Source organism: Arvicola amphibius, chromosome X, assembly GCF_903992535.2.
Source record: "Arvicola amphibius chromosome X, mArvAmp1.2, whole genome shotgun sequence".
Lineage (NCBI taxonomy): Eukaryota > Metazoa > Chordata > Mammalia > Rodentia > Cricetidae > Arvicola > Arvicola amphibius.
This window is the reverse complement of record NC_052065.1, coordinates 137,428,270-137,447,975: the sequence shown is the minus strand read 5'-3', so window position 1 is coordinate 137,447,975 and position 19,706 is coordinate 137,428,270. Positions and strand designations below refer to the sequence as shown.

At 37.4% G+C, this 19,706-nt stretch overlaps 1 protein-coding gene across 2 annotated transcripts in view; it reads left to right on the top strand.

The window, feature by feature from the left end:
• Positions 1 to 19,706, top strand: part of Tmlhe (trimethyllysine hydroxylase, epsilon) — a 114,485-nt gene that overhangs the window by 30,492 nt on the left and 64,287 nt on the right. For both annotated transcript variants that reach the window (XM_038316837.1, XM_038316836.1), the window contains exon 2: positions 19,039 to 19,220. In XM_038316837.1, coding sequence (XP_038172765.1) covers positions 19,040 to 19,220 — 181 coding nt within the window. In that variant the 5' untranslated portion in view covers position 19,039. The remainder of the gene's footprint in view (positions 1 to 19,038; positions 19,221 to 19,706) is intronic.

Here is a 19,706-nt window from a genome sequence, read left to right as displayed (position 1 = left end):
AGCCCTGGGCGATATAGTAAATGATAATATAAAATATAAGAACATTGAATCTTATCCTAAAGGGCCTAATGATCCCTTCAAAGGAATCTATTTTATTTTAGTTTATACTTCCTACATGCATCTGTTCAAATATATCTATTTTAGTTTAGTTTATACTTCCTACATACACTATACAAAATAAGAAGGAAAGAGTCGGTAATAGATCAGTTTCATCCTTTTTGAGTGAGAAAGCATGATGACGCTGGACTAGTAGTATGACAAGTAGTGATATAATTAGGGTTCAGGATCATTTAATGGGTAAAAGTTCTCATGACTGGATAATTGACTTTGAAGAAGAAATTTTAGAAAAGAATGTGCCAGGTTTGACATTGATCTCTGGCATATACAGCTGATTGAATTGAATTGTAATTTACATGAGGAAGAATTCTATGGTGATGCCAGTTTATATGTAGGGGAGATCATTAAAAGTTATTTCATGAGTATATGAATATTTATTTCATTTACTGATGTAGTTCCAGTACCTGTATGTTCCTAGCACCCAACATGTCTACAGTTTTGATATATTTAAAATAAATGTCCTTAATTGACAGGAGAGAAAATGGTACAAAAATGGTACAGAAACAATTACTTGAAGAGGTTAAATGGCTATATTATCAAGATATTGTCAAGGATCCAAGGATACTGGATTACACATTATATTAACATTTAAGTACAGTGCATCATTTCATATGCAAAGGAAACATGTACCTCATGTTCTGAATTTTATTTCAAGTCTTTTATTAATTGCTTCCAGTCTTAATTTCTTTGGTTCTGATGAATTCTAATGTGAATTCTTGCACCAAAGAGACTAGAACATGGTGGATGAAGGCTCCATGCAGGCACCAGCTCAACTTCTCAACATTCAATGAGCTGTGTCATTGTCCTCAGCACTAGGGACCTGCTGTCAATTCTTGGAGAGTGATGTTCTATCCTAGCATAAGCCTGGGTTGTTTAGATATCTTTATGGGACCCTCTCGGCCAACAGCTCAATTAAATGCAACCTAGTCCAACCACTGGAAGTTTGTCTGTCCATAAAAATACCCAGTTCAGACCCCGTATCCTCTATTACTAGGAGTCCTCACTGGGATCAACCTCAAAGATTACTAGCTTCATATCTGATAGAAGTCCAATATCCAAAATGTATAAAGGACTCAAGAAACTAGATAACAAAATCCCAAACAGTCCAATTTAAAAAATGGGTACATATCTAAACATAGAATTCTCAATTGAGAAATATCAAATGGATGAGAAACACTTAAATTTTCAATACCCTTAGCCATCAGTGAAATGCAAATCAATACTACTCTGAGACTGCATCTTAACACCTGTTATAATAGCTAGGATCAATAAGTTACACAGGTGACAGCTCATATTGGTGAGGATGTGGAGTAAAGGAAAAACTTACTCTACCTCAAGACCCAGTTATACCATTCTTGGGCATATACCCAAAGGATACTCAATCATACCACTAGGACACTTGGTCAACTATGTTCATTGCAAGTTTATTCATAATAGCCAGAAATGAAAAACAACCTAGAGGTTCCTCTCTCTTTCTTGTAGTCAACTATGCCATCCTATTTGTGAAAGTGAGATCTAATTATGCAAGTGAGATCTTATATTTATAGTCCCCTTTCACATTTCAGGGGTAGCTATTAAACAACAGTAAGGGTGGAAGTCATCTTTGAAGTCTACCAGTCACAAATATAAAATCATAAATTAAAAAATGTTCTATACTACAAAGCAGAATAAATGTAAAGAAAACTTCCTCTGATTGTATTTTAATAAAATTTCTGGAAAATAAAAAAAGCAGTGGGAATCCCAGAACCATGCACCAAACTTACTGGGTTTCCCAAGACCTCATATGCTTCCCTCAAGACCCCAGCGTAAACATCATGTATTTCAGAAAAAGAATAGTAAGAGGAGATTGGTTAGGGTGGGAGAGAGAATAGAAAAGTTAAGGGGAATAATAATCAAATGCATTATGTACATGTATAAACTTGTCAAAGAACAAACTTATGAAGATAATAGAACAACATCTCTCAGCATATTAAAGTAACTGCAAGCATACAAGTCTATGCCTGGTGAACTTTATGTAAAGGCTTTAAATGTGGATGTAAAATATACGTTTTTAGATAGTCCTTAATCTGTGGAACCTATAACCAAAAACTGAATAAAATATTAAAGATCTTCAGGCAGAAAAACAAAATGATCCTAAATGAAAACTTAGATATGTAATGGAATGAAATACAATAAAGAAATTACACATCTGTATAGACATGAATGCTTAATAACAGTATAAAATGTTAATATCATATGAGATATATGTATATGTATTTAAAGGAGAGAGATAACATGAAGTTGGATGGGTAGAATGTTTGAGAGCATATAGAAGGAGTTAGAGGAGCTGAAAAAATATGATCAAAATACATTATATAAAACATTTAAATGCAAAATAATAATAGAATTTGAGAAGAGGAAGGTAAATGGAATTAGTATAAATTTTCTAATTTTTATAACATTTAATTTTATTAGCATATATAAATGCTGCATATTTATGGGATTCACTGTAGTATTTCCATATATGCATACAGTTTGAAATGATGAAATTCATCCTTCCCTATCTATCTTCCCACACATATATACCCTTTCAGACCTTAATCACTGTTCAGTATTTAGATCAACTATGTTTGGCCTCCACATATGAGAGAGGATGTGTGCCTAGTTTTACCCATTTTACTCCAATGACAGAATTTCATCCTTCTTGTTTGGCTGAAAATATCTCTCTCTCTCTCTCTCTCTCTCTCTCTCTCTCTCTCTCTCTCTCTCTCTCTCTCTCTCTGTCTGTCTGTCTGTCTGTCTGTCTTTTCTCTCGTATAAAGGTAAGAGAAAACATGAAATATTTGTCTTTTTTGAGTCTGGCATATTTTGTCTAACATAATTATCTTCGTTTCTATCCATTTTTCCACAAGCAATATGATATATAGCTGTGTGGATTTACTTCTGGTCATTCTATTCTATTCCATTACACTGTCTGCCTGTTTTTCCTGTCGGTGCCATGCTGGTTTTGTTACTATGGCTCTATGGTATATACATCCTTGAATGAACATGGTATGTAATTTTCTTAATATGCTGTTTAATTCAGTTTGTATTTTATTGAAAATTTTTCATTTATACTCATTAAGAAAATTGATTTCCAGTTTTCATTTTTGTTATATATTTATTTGATTTTTATATCATGTTAATATTGACTTTATGGAATGGATTGCTAGCATTCCTTTCCTCTGTCTTATGGAAAATTTGAGAAATATTGGTCTTAGCTCTTCTTTAAAGGTTTATTATAATACAGTGATAAATGTATTTGTTCCTAGGTTTGTTGTTCCAATCTCACTTCTTGTTATGGGTCTGTTTACTGTTTTATATCTTCTTAATTTAATTTTGGTACTCCATATGTATCTTGTAATTTATCAGTTTCTTCTCGATCTTCCAGTTTTTAATGCAAGTTCTCAAAATATGATACTCTGGATTTATACAGTAGATTGGAATCTACTGAAGTGTTTTATTTTTATCTCTAATTTTCTTATTGTGTCTTCTCTCTTTCTTAGATTCATATCCTAGTGTTTTCTGTTACTATGACAAAACACTGTGATGAAAATTAAGCTGGGAAGAAAGAGTTTATTTGGTTTATACTCTCCAGTCACATTCATGTTTTATTATTTAAGGAACCCAGCACAGGGATTCAAGCAGGGGCAGAGTCCGAAACATTGTAGGAAAGCTGCTTACTAACTTTCTCCCTCTGGCTTACTCAGCTACCTTTCTTGTGTAGTGTAGGCCCAACTACTTATGGATAGTACCAATCACAGTAGGCTGGGCCCTCCAATATCAATCATTATCCAAAAAATACCCCCACAAACATGCCAACAGGACAATCTGATGAAGATAATTGCTTAATTCAGCTCTCATCTAGATGACTCTAGTTTGTATCAAGTTAACAAAATCCTATACAGTTGATACCTTGTGAGCTTGCTGTTCAACCTTCATCCATAACCTTTCTTTTCTTCTTTGTCCCCAAGATCTCATGTTACTATTATAATCTAAGACACAGTCCAACTTTAAAAATCTAGGAGTCTCTAAAAATTACAACACTTTAAAAGCCAAGTTCTCTTTTAAAAGTAAGTCTATTTCTTACAGGCTCATCAAGAAGTGTAAACCTAGTGCCTGGCATCTGGAACTTTGTCACAATCTTCTAGGCTCCAAAGTGTTCAAACAAGCTTCACTTCTCTGACTCTGTAATCCACAGAACATACAGCTTGTCTGGTAGGCTCAGTCTGGCTCCACTCCACACTTAATTTTGTCTTTGGTGGTCATCCCATGGTCATGACATCTCCAATATCCTGGGGTCTGCACTGCAACTAAATATGCACCTTCCTCAATGACCTCCTGGTCTTTCAGAAGGAACTATAATTCTGTCACATGGTTCCAAACTTTAGCTTCTCTCAATGACCACTTCAATCCTTGTGTGTCTATTACAGCTAAGGCTGAACCTTTACCAGTGGCCTCTCCTGCCCCTTAAATGTTAGAGACCAGCTTCAACAAACATACCATTTACCAGGGTAGGGGCATATGGATTAGAAAAGTTAGTAAAGGGTATGAAGATGCAAGTTAAAATAAAACAGAAAACAGGCTAGTACTGGGAGGGAGTTCCAGTAAATACTGAAATTAACTGCATTTAATTATTCATACACTTTTATAACCCAATCCAACAGGGGAAAGAAGACAAAAGACTGCTTTAACATGAGACAAAGGACAACTCGAACAGCTACTTACTTCAGTACTTGGAGCCATCAAATCATTTGTTGGAGGAGGGCTGCTAGTTAGTTCCTGGCTGCTTAGCCCCAAAATAATCACACAGAAACTATATTAATTAAATCACTGCTTAGCCCATTATCTCTAGCTTTTTATTGGCTAACTCTTAAATATTAATTTAACTCATTTCTACTAATCCGTGTATTGCCACATGACAGTGACTTACCAGCTAAAGTTCTCAGCATCTGTCTCTGGCAACTTCATCGCTTCTCTCTAACTTTGCCTTCCTCCTCCCATACTATAGGCCAAGCCAGTTTATTTATTCATTAACCAATAAAAGTAACACATAAACAGAAGGACCTCCCAAACCATTTCCCTTTTTATGTTTAAACAAAAAGGAAGGCTTTAACTTTAACATAGTAAAATTACATATAACAAAACAGGTATCAAACAAGAATTACAGTTATAATATTTATATCTACTTTATCTTTTATTATAACTAAGGAAAACTATATGTATTAACTCCATCAAAGACTCCAGAAGGATATAATATTACATAAGTTAACAGGAAGTACATTGTAAGCAACTTCCAAAACTCTAGAATTGACAAAGACATCTCACTGCCTGGACAGTCACCCAGAGTTCTTTTGTAACATTGTGGCATCCATCTTCAGCCTACAGGCCCATAGTATCCAGCAGACTTTTTTATGAAGCAGTAAATTTCAAAGACAGTTTTGCTATATTGGCAGTTTGTCAGTCACTTTCTTGTGTGTCCTGAATGTGTCTGGCAGACTCTTTCATGAAGCAAGAACCCAGAAAGATCATCTCACCTTTAGGCAAGTTCAGCAGTCATTTCTCTGTGGGTCCTGCATGTCCAGTTTATCAAGCAGTCCAGGCAAGAGAAGATTTTGCAAATGGTCAGACAACTCTATAAGGAGCCTCTTTAATGCCCATCTTCCTCTTGAAGTAATTGGTGCGACAGGAGCAATTGTCTCATTGTCATGAAAAGTCCTAAGTTTTTAAACATTTGAAATGTCATATCTTAAAGGTCTCTGAAAGATTTGAAAAATACCTAACTGAAATATATCTCTATATATCTAGAAAACCTAACTAACATGACTACAAGCTTGACTATTATAAATGGCTATTAACCTATATTTCTTAATTATACATTATATTTTTAAATGAACTACACAATCACAATACCTTAATCAAGAGCAGAAATATACATATACATATAACAAAATGGACCTTAAATTTGTATCACTAAACCAGGATCCATACCAATGCAAATCTCTATAGCATATCCCCCTTTAAATGTAAACAAATATTTATAAACAAAAAGCATTCTGTTGTTTAGGTAGTGAACCAACCTAGACCAAGTATCCTGAAGACAGCCACTCCCATGGTTAAACCTCCTATTTCAAAAGAAAGAGCAAAAGTATGCTTGAATATCCTGACCATTGGTCATGGTGGAATGGATCTACCTGTATGGGCTATCTTAATGTCAAAAAGACCAAGTAACCACACCCTAGGTCAGGATGTGTAGTCACACTTGTTGTCAACAACTTATAACAAGCTAAACAGTCTGACCTTCAGACAAGGTGGAAATAGGCTCACATTCTTATGCTTCCATGCTTAAAGTGTCAAGACTCAGCTGTTTTCCACGACCCCTTCATTCCTGAAGCTTTCATGCCACCAAAATCAGTACCACTTGGGAAATTTACACAATATTTGCCAAGTTCTGCCATTTTGATATACTCCTTGCCCCTCCTTCCTCACCCCACCCCACCCCACTAGACTACAGCTTCGGTGTACAGACCCTGTAAAAAGCCTTTCCAGAAGATTTTCCCTCTGTGATCCTGATCTTTTATTAATCATATCCGATTTTTTTCTGCTCCAGATGATCAGTATCCATTGTCACAGTAAAGCAAATGTTTCACTTTCACAACTGTTAATTCAAATATATCACATAAACACCCCCAAGGAGTCTTTAAGGGACTCTTACACTTCTCTGTGAAACTTCGTAAGCCAGGCCACCATCATCTGCATTTTTCTCAGTATTATCTTCCAAGTTCCCATAACAGCCCATTAAGCTCTAATCACTCCATAGATTTTCAAGGCAAAAGCTCCAAACTCCTTCATTTTCCTTCCACGAAACTTTCCAGGCCTTAAAAGCCACATGATCAGATCTATCACAACCCCCAAGTTCCTGGTACCAACTTCTGTTACTATGATAAAGCACCATGACTAAAAGCAATTTATGAAAGAGATTATTGCTATGGGACTGGACAGCACAGAAACTTTAGTCTACAGTCTCAGGATTCTCCTTATTACCTAGATTCTCTGGGGTTGTGGACTATAAGATGGTTATCCTCTGTTTATATCTAATATCCACTTATGAGTGAGTACATACCATGTTTATCTTTCAGGGTCTAGGCTACCTCACTCAGGATAGTTTTTTCTAGTTCCATTTATTTGTGTGAAAATATCAAAATGTCATTGTTTTTACCAGTACTCCATTTTAGCAGTACTCCATTTTGTAAATGTACCACATTTTCTTTATCCATTCTTTGGTTGAGGGGAATCCAGGTTGTTTTTAGGTTCTGGCTATTGTGAATAATGCTGCTATGAACATAGTTGAGCAAATTTTCTTGTGGTGTGAGTGTGCATCTTTGGGTATATGCACAAGAGTAGTATGTAGGCAGAGGCTGCACTGTGGTGCTAGTGGTATGTCTGGGTCTTGAGGCAGATTGATTCTCAATTTTCTGAGAAATTGCTATACTGATTTTCAAAGTAGTTGTACAGGTTTGTACCCCCACCAGCAGTGGAAGAGTGTTCCCTTTACTCCACATCCTCTCCAGTATAAGCTGTCATCAGTGTTTTTTATTTTAGCCATTCTGACTGGTCTAAGATGGTATCTCAGAGTCATTTTAATTTGCATTTCCCCAATGGCTAAGGATGTTGAACAGTTCTTTAAGCAACTTTCATCCATTTGAGATTCTTCTGTTAAGAATTCTGTTTAGATCTGTACCCCACTTTTTAATGGGATTATTGTATTTAATGTCTCATTTCTTGAGTTCTTTGTATAATTAGGATATCAGCCCTTTGTCAGATGTGGGGTTGGTGAAAATATTTTCTCATTCTGCAGGCTGCCGTTTTGTCTTTTTGACTGTGTCCTTTGCCTTACAGAATCTTCTCAGTTTCAGGAGGTCCCATTCATTTATTGTTTCTCTCAGTGTCTATGCTACTGGTATTATATTTAGAAAGTGGTCTCCTGTGCCAATGTGTTCAAGACTACATCCAACTTTTTCTTCTATGAGATTCAGTATGGTTAGATTTATGTTGAGTTCTTTGATCCATTTGGACTTGAGTTTTATGCATGTGTATAGATATGTGTCTATTTCATTCTTGTACATGTCAACATCCAGTTATGCTAGCACCATTTGTTAAAGATGTTTTTTTTCCATTGTATAATATTAGCTTCTTTGTCAAAAATCAGGTGTTTATAGGTGTGTGGATTAATATCAGGGTCTTCTATTTTATTTCATTGGCTCACCTATCTGTTTTTCTGCCAATACCAAGCTGTTTTCATTACTTTAGCTTTATCATAAAGATTGATGTCAGGGATGATGATACCTCCAAAAGTGCCTTTATCATGCAGGATTGTTTTGGCTATTTTGGGTTTTTTGTTTTTCTATATGAAGTTGAGAATTTTTCTTTCAAGGTCTGTGAAGAATTGTGTTGGGGTTTTGATGGAGATTGGATTGAATCTGTAGATTGCTTTTGGTAAGATTGCCATTTTTACTGTGTTGATCATACCTATCCAAGAGCGAGGTCTGATATCTTCTTCAATTTTTATTCTTCAAAGACTTAAAGTTCTTTTCATACAGGCCCTTCCCCTTTTTTGGTTAGCAATACCCCAAAATATTTTATGTTATTTGTGACTATTGTAAAGGGTGATGTTTCTCTTATTTCTTTCTTAGCCATTTTATCATTTGTATATAGGACGGCTACTGATGCTTTTGAGTTGACCTTGTATCCTACCACATTACTGAAGGTGTTTTTCAGCTGTGGGAGTTCCCTAAACAAAATTTTGGGGTCACTTATATATAATATCATATCATCTTCAAATAGTGAAGGTTTCATTTCTTCCTTTCCAATTTGTATCTCCTTGATCTGCTTTTGTTGTCTTATTCCCTAGTTAGAACTTTGAGTACTATATTGAATCGATATGGAGAGAGTGGACAACCTTGTCTTGTTCCTGATTTTAGTGGAATTGCTTTTTCTCTCCATTTAATTTTATATTATCTGTCAAATTGCAGCTTGTTGCTTTTATTATGTTTAGATATATTCTTTGTATCCCTGATCTCTCCAAGACCTTTATCATAAATGGGTGTTGGATTTTGCTGAAGGCTTTTTCAATATCTAATGATATGATCATATGGTTTTCTCTTTCAATTTATTTATATGGTAAATTACATTGACAGATTTTCATATGTTGAACCATCCGTGAATCTCTGGAATAAAATCAACTTGATTATGGTGGATAATTTTTGATGTGTTCAGTTTGCCATTATTTTATTGAATAATTTTACATCAATGTTCACAAGGGAGATTGGTCTGTAATCTCTTTCTTAGTAATGTCCTTGTTTAGTTTGGGTATCAGGGTAACTGTAGCTTTGTAAAAAGAGTTTGGCAATGTGTAGACAGAAGTTTCTGCTCCCCCCTCAGTCCTACAGTCATTCAATCACAAAGAAACACACAGAGGCTTATATTAATTTTAAAGTGTTTGACCAATTAGCTCAGGCTTATTGTTAACTACTCGTACAATTTAAATTAACCCATAATTTTTGTCTGTATTCAGTCATGTGGCTTGGTGTCTTTTATGAGTAAGGCATTTTCATCTTGCTTCTTCTGCATCTGTCTGGTGACTGTGTCTCTGCCTTTCCTCTTCCCAAAATTCTCCTAGTCTTGTTGTCCCACCCTATACTTCCTGCCTGGCTACTGGACAATCAACATTTTATTAAACCAAGATGAGTGGCAAATCTTTACAATGTTCAAGTGCATTATCCCACAGCAGCGATGTTTCTCCTGTTTCTGCTTTGTGGAGCAATTTGAGGAGTATAGGTATTAAACTTTCATTGAAGTCTAATAGAATTCTGTACTAAAATAATCTGTCCCTGAACCTTTTATGGTTGGGAGACTTTTGATGATTGCTTTTATCACCTTTTGAGTTGTAGGTCTATTGAAGTTGTTCATCTGGTAGTGATTTAATTTTGGTATGTTGTACCTATACAGAAAATTGTCCATTTCTTTTAGATTTTCTAATTTTGTGGAGTACAGATTTTTTTAAGTATGACCTAATGATTTTCTGGATTTCCTCAGAGTCTATTGTTATGCCCCCCTTTTCATTTCTGATTTTATTAATTTTGATAGTTTCTCTGCCTTTCAGTTAGTTTGGTAAGGGTTTGTCTATCTTGTTGACTTTTTTTTGATGAACCAGCTCCTTGTTTCATTGATTCTTTGATTATTTTTTTCTATTTTATTGATTTCAGCCCTCAACTTGATTATTTTTTGTCATTTACTCTTCCTTGGTGAGTCTTCTTTTTGTTCTAGAGCTTTCAGGTGTGCTGTTAAGTCACTAGTGTGAGATTTCTTCACTTTGTTTATGTAGGCATTTAGTGCTCTGAAATTTTCTCTTAGCACTGTGCTGTGGAATATTGCTCTTGTACACTGTAGAGATTTGTCAGTCTTATTAATAAAACACTGATTGGTCAGTAGCCAGGCAGGAAGTATAGGCAGGGTGACCAGGCTAAGAAAATTCTGGGAAAAGGAAAGGCAGAGACATAGTTACCAGCCAAACACAAAGAAAGTAAGGTGAGAATACCTTACTAAGAAAAGGTACCAAGTCATGTGGATAAACTTAGATAAGAGTTATGGGTTAATTTAAGTTGTAAGATCTAGTTAATAATCAATATAAGCTAATAGTCCAAATAGTTTACAATTAATATGTGCCTCTGTTTCTTTGGGACTGCACAGCTGCAGGACAGAAATTTCTATCTACAGCACTGCATTCATAGTATCCTGTAGTCCTGTAGGTTTAGGTATGTTGTGCCTTTATTTTTTATTAAATTCTAGGAAGTCTTTAATTTCTTTTTTTTATTTCTTCCTTGACCCATGAGTGATTCAGTTGGGCATTGTTTAGTTTTCTTGAGTTTTTAGGCTTTCTGCAATTAGTGTTGTTGTTGAATTCTAACTTGAAGTCATGGTGATTCAATAAGGATACAAGGAGTTATTCCAATTTTTTTCATCTGTTGAGTTTTGCTTTGTTATAGAGTATATGGTCAGTTTTAGAGAAGGTTTCATAAGGTGCTGAGAAGATGGTATATTCTTTTGTGTTTTGGTGAAATGTTCTATAGCTACCTATTAAGTCCATTTGATTCATGACATTTGTTAGTTCTCTTATTTCTCAGTTAAATTTCTGTCTGGCTGACCTGTCCGTTGGTGAGAGTGGAGTCTTGAAGTCTTCTACTATTAGTATGTGGGGTCTGATGTGTGATTTAGGCTTCAGTAATGTTTCTTTTACATGTGTGGCTACCCTTGTATTTGGGGCATAGATATTCATAATTGAGATTTCATTTTGATGGATTTTTTCCTGTAGCAGCATGCCAGAAGGAGGTTTGCCCATTGGCTGGCTAGTATGCCAATGCAGATCAGGGCAGGATTTAGGATTTTGCCCCAGGGCCTAGGGCCTAGAGATTGGGCTCTCCAGCTGGTCAGCCGGCCACTCACCTCTTGGTCCACTCTGTTCAGTTGCAGTCTATGTCTGTACATTGTCATTTTTGAGTTTTGAGAATTTCTGTGTTTGGGGGATTGATTTTTCTGGTTGGTTAAATTATTATTTGTTATTTTCTTTCTCCCATATTAGTTCTAAAGGTTTGCTAATTACTATATGGTCAAATAATCTTTTTGTACACTGTAAAGGTATCATTTTTCCAACATACCTTCTGATTGGTTTAATAAAGAGTTGAATTACCAATAGTCAGGCAGGAAGAGGTTAGGCAGAGCTTCCAGGCAAAAAGAGAGAAGAAAAGGAGATTAATCTAGGTATAGAAGAAACACCAGAGGATAAAAGAGGAAACCAGAATTGCAAGATGGAAGAAAGGTAGAAAATCATGGGGCCAAATGTTAGATTAATACAAATGGATTAATTTAGTTTATAAGAGCTAGTTGGGAAAGCCTAACCTATATAGGCTGAGCTTTCATATTTAATAACAAGTCTCTGTGTTGTTATTTGGGAACTGACAGCACAGAGAAAAACTTGCTACAGTACTGTGTTAGACACTGTGGTAGTATATGTAATTGATCTTCATAATCTTATAGAGAATGGCACTATTAGGAGGTGTGACTTTGTTGGACTGGGTATGGCCTTGGTGGAGGAAGTGTGTCGCTGTGGGAGCAGGCTCAGGATACAGCCCAGTGTTTTAGTTGACTTCCTGCTGTCTACTCCAGGACCACATCTGCCTGCACACTGCCAGGCTCCCTATCATGATAATAATTGACTACACCTCTTAAACTGTGAATCATTCCAATTAAATGTTTTCTTTTTTCATTTTTTATTTAGTTTTAATTATTATTAAAAATTTCCTCCTCTCCACCTCCCATTTCCCTCCCCCTCCCTTAACTCTCCTCCCTCTCCCTTTCCATTCCAAGGAGCAGTCAGGGTTCCTTGTCCTTAAGGTAGTCCAAGTTCCAACCCCCTCCATGCAGGTACAGGAAGGTGTGTATCTAAACAGAGTAGGCTCCCCCAAAGCCTGTACATGCGGTAGGATCAAAACCTAGTGCCATTGTTCTTGGCTTCTCAGTCAGCCCTCATTGTCCGCCAAGTTCAGAGAATCGGGTTTGATCCCATGCTGTTTCAGTCCCAGTCCATCTGGCCTTGGTGAGCTCCCATTAGACCAGCCCCACCATCTCAGTGGGTGGGCACACTCCTCAAGGTCTTGACTTCCTTGCTCATGTTTTCTCTCCTTCAGCTCGTCATTTGGGCATTGGGAGCTCAGTCTTGCACTCCAATGTGGGTCTCTGTCTCTATCTCCATCCATCGCCAGATGAAGCTTCTATGGTGATATGCAAGATATTCATCAGTATGGCTATAGGAAAGGGCCATTTCAGGCTCCCTCTCCTCAGCTGCCCAAGGAACTTGCTGGGGACATCTCCATGGATACCTGAGAACCCCTCTAGAGTGAAGTCTCTTGCTAACCCTAAAATGGCTCCCTTAATTAAGACATCTTCTTCCCTGCTCCCCTATCCACCCTTCCTCCATCCCAACCATCCCATTCCCCCAGGGTCTCCCCATCCTCCACTCCTCACTTTTCTCTCCACATCTCCCCATTACCCCTTACCACCACCCCACCACCACCCCCAAGATCCCAATTTTTGCCTGGCAATCTAGTCTACTTCCAATATCCAGGAAGATAACTATGTTTTCCTTTGGGTTCACCTTCTTATTTAGCTTCTCTAGGATCAGGAATTATAGGCTCACTGACCTTTATTTATGTCTAGAATCTACTGATGAGTGAGTACATCCAAATTCATCTTTTTGGGTCTAGGTTACCTCACTCAGAATAGTGTTTTCTATTTCCATCTATTTGCATGCAAAGTTCAAGATGTCATTGTTTTTTTACCGCTGAGTAGTGCTCTAATGTGTATATATTCCACACTTTCTTTATCCATTCTTCCATTGAAGGGCATCTAGGTTGTTTCCAGGTTCTGGCTATTACAAATAATGCTGCTATAAACATAGTTGAACAAATGCTTTTGTAATATGATAGGGCATCTCTTGGGTATATTCCTTCAAATGCTCTCCAATAGTTCTTCTGGTACAGGATTATGGCCCCTTGTTGGCCAGGAACCCCTCCGATGGATCTTCTGTTACAGGATAAGGGCTTTTTATTGGGCAGGTACCCTTCCGATGGGTCTTCTGTTACTGGATATTGGCTCCTTGCTGGGCAGGTATCTCCCAGACAAAAGGCCCAGTTTTACCGGCAAGCTGAGTAAAACAAAGGATCTCCCGCCACTCACCACTGGGTCCCAGCCCCAGTACAGGCAGAGCAGGGGGGTCTTGTGGCCAAGAAGGAGGGGAGGGGTGCCTTAGGGACGCTATGATGGGATAGGAAGAGAAGGGCAGTAGCTGCGAGAAGAAACCCCTGCAGAATGACCAGAAAGATTAGGGGGTCGAGGAATGTCTGTGCTCCGTGACCCGGGCTTCTGCAGTCCGCTGGTCAGAGACACACTCACCCCTCCAATGGGTCTTCTGTTACAGGATATTGGCTCTTTGCTGGGCAGGAATCTCCCAGACAAGAGGCCCAGCTCGCCACCGGCAAACTAAGTGAAACAAAGGATCTTCCGCCACTTACCACCGGGTCCCAGCCCCAATATGGGCAGAGCAGGGGGCATCTTGTGGCCAAGAAGGAGGGGAGGGGTCCCTTAGGGATGCTGGGATGGGATAGGAAGAGAAGGGCAGTAGCTGCGGGGAGAAACCCCTGCAGAATGACCAGAAAGATTAGGGTGTCGAGGAATGTCTGTGCTCCGTGACCTGGGCTTCTGCAGTCGGCTGGTCAGCTGGTCAGAAACACACTCACCCCTCCGATGGGTCTTCTGTTTCAGGATATTGGCTCCAAATGTTTTCTTTATAAGAGTTGTCATGATCATGGTGTCTCTTCACAACAATGAAAACTCTTATTATGACGGATATAATGTATTCTTACCTAGTTATTCATCTACTCCTGTTACAAAATTTATTGTTTTATGCCCTTGTGATTGAGACACTCTTAAGAATTCATTATACACTACTGTCAGCTTGCTGGTCATAAATTGTTTTAGGTTGTTTTTGTCTAGAAATATCTATATTTCTCTATATTAAAAGTATGTTTGTGAGGAGAATCAACACAGAGGGATACATACTTCCATGCTTCTATGGTCAAGCGAGGCCTTTGGTTCATTCTCAACAGATGAAGAGCAACTGATTTTACTTTTTTTGTTTTAGAGGCTTATCTCAAGATAAAATGACTCCCAAGGGTAATATTCTCAACTGGACTTAATAGTTAAAAAGAAAAAAATGCTTAATTTTGGCCATCCCCATGGTCTTATATACCCAATCAGGAAATTATAACCAAAGATTAAAATGGCTCTTTTCTTAGCAGTCCATGAAATCACAACTCTGTATGAGATGCTGTTTAGACAATATTTTCTCATTAAGGATTTTCTTCTTGATTAGGAAGATGCTGCTCCTATATAGAACATTATGACCTTGGCTCAGATTCTGGGTTCATCACTCTGGAGTCCAGCTTTGGAGACCAATGAAAAACCCTTGAGAAAAGTCCAATGAATAAACATTGTAAGCCCATCAAGAGATGCTAATGAACTTTAATCCTGACATGTGAAAATGTCCTTTGTTTGGGCCTCTTTTGGTTTTCTGCCTAGGATTTGGATTGCTAATATAACCCTATTTTGTCTTATAAAGGAAAACATTTCATTAAGGTTGGCTTACAGTTCAGAGTTTTAATCTATTATCATCATGACAAGAAGCATGGTAGTATGTAGGCAGACTTGGTCATGGAAATATAGCTGAGAATTCTACATATGGATCTTCAGGCAGCAGGAAGAGACAGGGAACCACTAGTCTGTGGCTCCCCTTTATCCTCACAGCCTGTTAGCTACTAGTCAACAAGGACAAGGAGTAGAAGCAATGACAGAAAGCCTTGAACAGCCTGTGAACATGAGGAAGACAGCTGTCTAGGAGACTACTTCAGTGACTCTGCTCAACTTTACTCCAGAGTATAGGGAAAATATAGGATTGGGAACAGTAGCTGGGAAATCACTGAATTTGCATTAAACAACATGCTCCTATCATAAAGCTCCTAGTTACAAGTCTTAGTTATCATATGTGGAAGCGTGGTCCTATTGCAATGTTCCTAGCACAATGTCTAATTACCATGTGGGCAGCAGGGGGAAGAGTTTTTGCAGAGAACTGCTTCCAGGGTCATATTAGAAATAAGTCAGGCATCCAGTCCTAGAGACAGTTTCCAAATAAGGTCTACCAGAAAACAGGGTGCCTTCCACCAGGGAGAGGGAGTTACCCATGTTGCCCAGCTTGGAGAGAGCTGCCAGTCCATGATAGACTGCAACCTCTGAGCAGCAGGACCTCCCAGGACTAAGCATGGCTTCAGCTTTTGAAACCTCAAATCCCTCTCCATATGACACACTTCTTTCGACAAGGCCACACCTACTCCAACAAGGCCACACCTTCTAATAATGCGTTTCCCAGTGGGCCTTAAGGGGCCATTTTTATTCAAACCACCACATCCTACTACCTGGCCTCCATACACCTGTAGTCATAACATAGTGCAAAATGCATTTAGTCCAACCTCTAAAATCCCTCATAGCCTATAACAGTCTCAAACTTGTTTAAAAGTTCAAAGTCTCTTCCGAGATTCATGCACTCTTTTAACTTTAACCCCTGTACAATCAAAATGAAAAAGCAGATCATATATTTCAACATATAATGACACAGGATATTCATTACTGTTCCAAAAGGGATGAAGGGAAACATAATGAGAAAATATTGAACCAAAGCAGGACCAAAACCCAGCTGGGTAGACTCCAAACTCTATATCTCCATGTTTAATGTCAAATTGCTCTTCAGATCTCCAACTCCTTTCAGCTTTGTTGATTGCAACACACTTCTCTCTCTTGGGCTGGTTCTACTCTCTATTAACAGCTTTCCTAGGCAGGTATCCCACAGCTCTGGCATTTCTAACACTTTAGGGTCTCCAAGGCTTCAACTTCACAGGAATGCTAATTCTTGCCTTTACTTTCTTATATCTCTTTATAGGTACCATCAAAGAAGTTCTTTTCCACCCTACATATAACAATTATTCAGATAAAACTACTGATGAACATTCAGGGTCCCTTAGAAAGATCCACTGCAGTAGTACTCCAACTGCTGCACCTGACAACTCTACTCAACTTTAAAAGACTATGTAGATCACGACCCTAGTTCCCTAATGAAAGCTAAGGTTACCTCTTCAGAGGAGGAAAAGATGAGGACAGGAGATAAAAAAACAAAACAAGAAGAAAAACAAAAAAACAGGACAGACTATTAGGTATTGGGGCCTCGATTCATGCCCTTGGCCACAAATTAAAAATGTCCCTGGTTCTGTACTGCCAGAGGCCAGAATTGCCAAAGAGTATTTGTGGGCTCTGATCCCTGGTCTGACTCCTAAATGATTTCAGCGTTACTTCTTTAGATGAGGAGAATGATGAGAACAGGAGACAGAAACTGGTCTGGTAAGGTTAGGACCTCAAAGCAGAAGTTCCATACATGCCCTTGCTGGAGCAGTGCCAGAGTTAAACACTTCTTGTTTCTTTATTATCCCCTAAGAGAGTGCTTTTGCACCTTGCTGGGACAACTGAACTAATAATCAACTCATACTTCTCCCCATACTTCATCCCAGTTTCTCCCATTAGTCCTTTAAAAAGGCCCCAGACTAACAACTTGATGTTATCCTATCTCCTGGGACCCTTCCTCTTATACAAGAGCCCTGTTCTCTATCTATATTCTTCCCTCCCTCCTTCTCTCCTTTGACTCCTACCTATGAATCTATAATAAACTTTTCTATTTATATTAAACTCAAAAATATGTTTTCTCAAGATTTCAATTTTGAGTGGCAATTGTTTACTTCCAAGGATTGAATATACCATTCCTTGCTTTCCTGGTTTTCATCATTGCTGATAAAAGGTATACCTGTGCTTTGTCCACCCACAGCTATAGTCTTCTTTCTGGTGTTCTGAGTAATTACATTTTCACATATAATCTTCAGTGTCTGAGGCTCATATTTACCTTTTCCAATGGATGTCCTCCCACCTTGACCCTGGTTGCTTTTCTATCAATCCCTCAGTTTGTGCCTGAGAATATCTGTGTCTGCAAGTCTGTCACACTCAGTTCAGTCCTTATAGTTGTGTCCTTGTTATGCTCCTAGTTTTCCAAGTTGTATTGGTATGACAAAATATCTGACAAAACAACTTTTTTGAAAGTAAGTATTTATTTTGGCAAATGATTTAAGGGAAGTCCTGGCAACAGGAGCAACTAACTGTAGCTTTGGTAGCAGGAACAAGCAAGCAGAGAGAGATAAATTCTGTTATATAATTAATATGAGTTAATATTTATTGGGAAAAATAAGTAATGAATGAATTTACAACTTCTCAAGAGTGGATTTGGAAGGACTTATTTTATGTTGCAGGGTATATTTGAATAAAAATTAAGTATTAGACTGTGGGTTAAGATCTTTGAAGAGATGGCAAATATTTTAGACTTTACAAATCACATATTACCTTCATCTACCTTTATTTTATGTTTTTAACATTTTAAAAATAGAAAATTCATAACTCATTTATGGAGCCCATCACACACACACACACATACACACACACACACACACACACACACACACACACACACATATATATATATATATATAACCTCTCTGCATGAGGTGAGAAACAAGAAACAGTGAAGAAAACAAATATAAGCCATATGCATATCAGTAGAGGCCTTTTATCATTCTCTTCTCTGCTCTCATCCACAAAAGCTCAAAAAATTTAACTTTAGTCACCAACTTCATAGCCTGTTATTTCAGAATACTTCCAAGAAATCGCTAAAGTCTTTTGACTCTCTAGCTATGGTATTTATATGTTATTAGTTTCATCCCATAAATCAACATAAAATTCAGTACGTATTATCAAACATACATATAAATGTACATATAAAATATACACACATATACATAATATATAATGTATAATATATAATAAATATATAATATATAATATATAATATATACACACACATACAAGTCAACTCAAAATTAGTTTGTTGGTTTTTACTAACTTTACTACATATTTGTCAGGTAATTAAATAGAGTCACATGAAGAACCACTTAGACTTTTCTTGGTTACATGGCTTTCTTCTTCTTCCCATACCACAAATTAAGATAACTATGCTTTTCAGATTATCTGGTTTGTCTAATTGAGATCATTAAACCTATTGTTTTTTAATACTTATAGCTATATTTATAATTGTATCATTATTCCCATGGCCTAATAAAAATTATGTTACTCTCTCTTGTCTTCTAGGATGTGGTGCCATAAGTTGTTGCACCTACAAAGCAGGTTCCAGAATTTGATGAAGAGAGGAGACATAGGTCAAGCTCTTTACCTGTCCAACTTTAAAAGTTTATTTTCCTTATCCATCCATTGGTGCCATACATCTTCCAAGTCTATGAATTGTACTTGGCTCCAACATGAAGATCATTTGGGTAAGAGATGTGTGAGGACATATTAATTTTTAATTGTGGTAAAAACAGATAGCACACTAAAATCCCAGCTTAGTTAGAGTTAACTCTGCAGTGTTCCAGCCAAACTCCATACCCTGTATCATCCAAGAAAAAAAGAAAGCCTCAATAGCCATGGTAAAGTGTTTAAAGCATATAGACTAGGAATATTACAACCACAGAAAGCACTACAAGGTAAAGGGTAGAGCGAGCTTTACCCATTGTATTGATTCCTAAGGCTTCTGAAAGGATTTCAAACTGAATAGTGTCAGAACACACTCCAAGAATGGAGTTGTATGAGGGAAATTCTGAGTGCTTGTGAGAAAACTCCAATAAAACAAGAGTCTTGGGACCTCAGTTTCTTCAAAAGCACAGAATTGTTCTTAGAATTTGCTTTCATGCTCCTACCAGTTGTAATGAATAAATGTGAGTTTGTTTCAGCTGTTGTTATTCATATGCCTCTATGAAAAA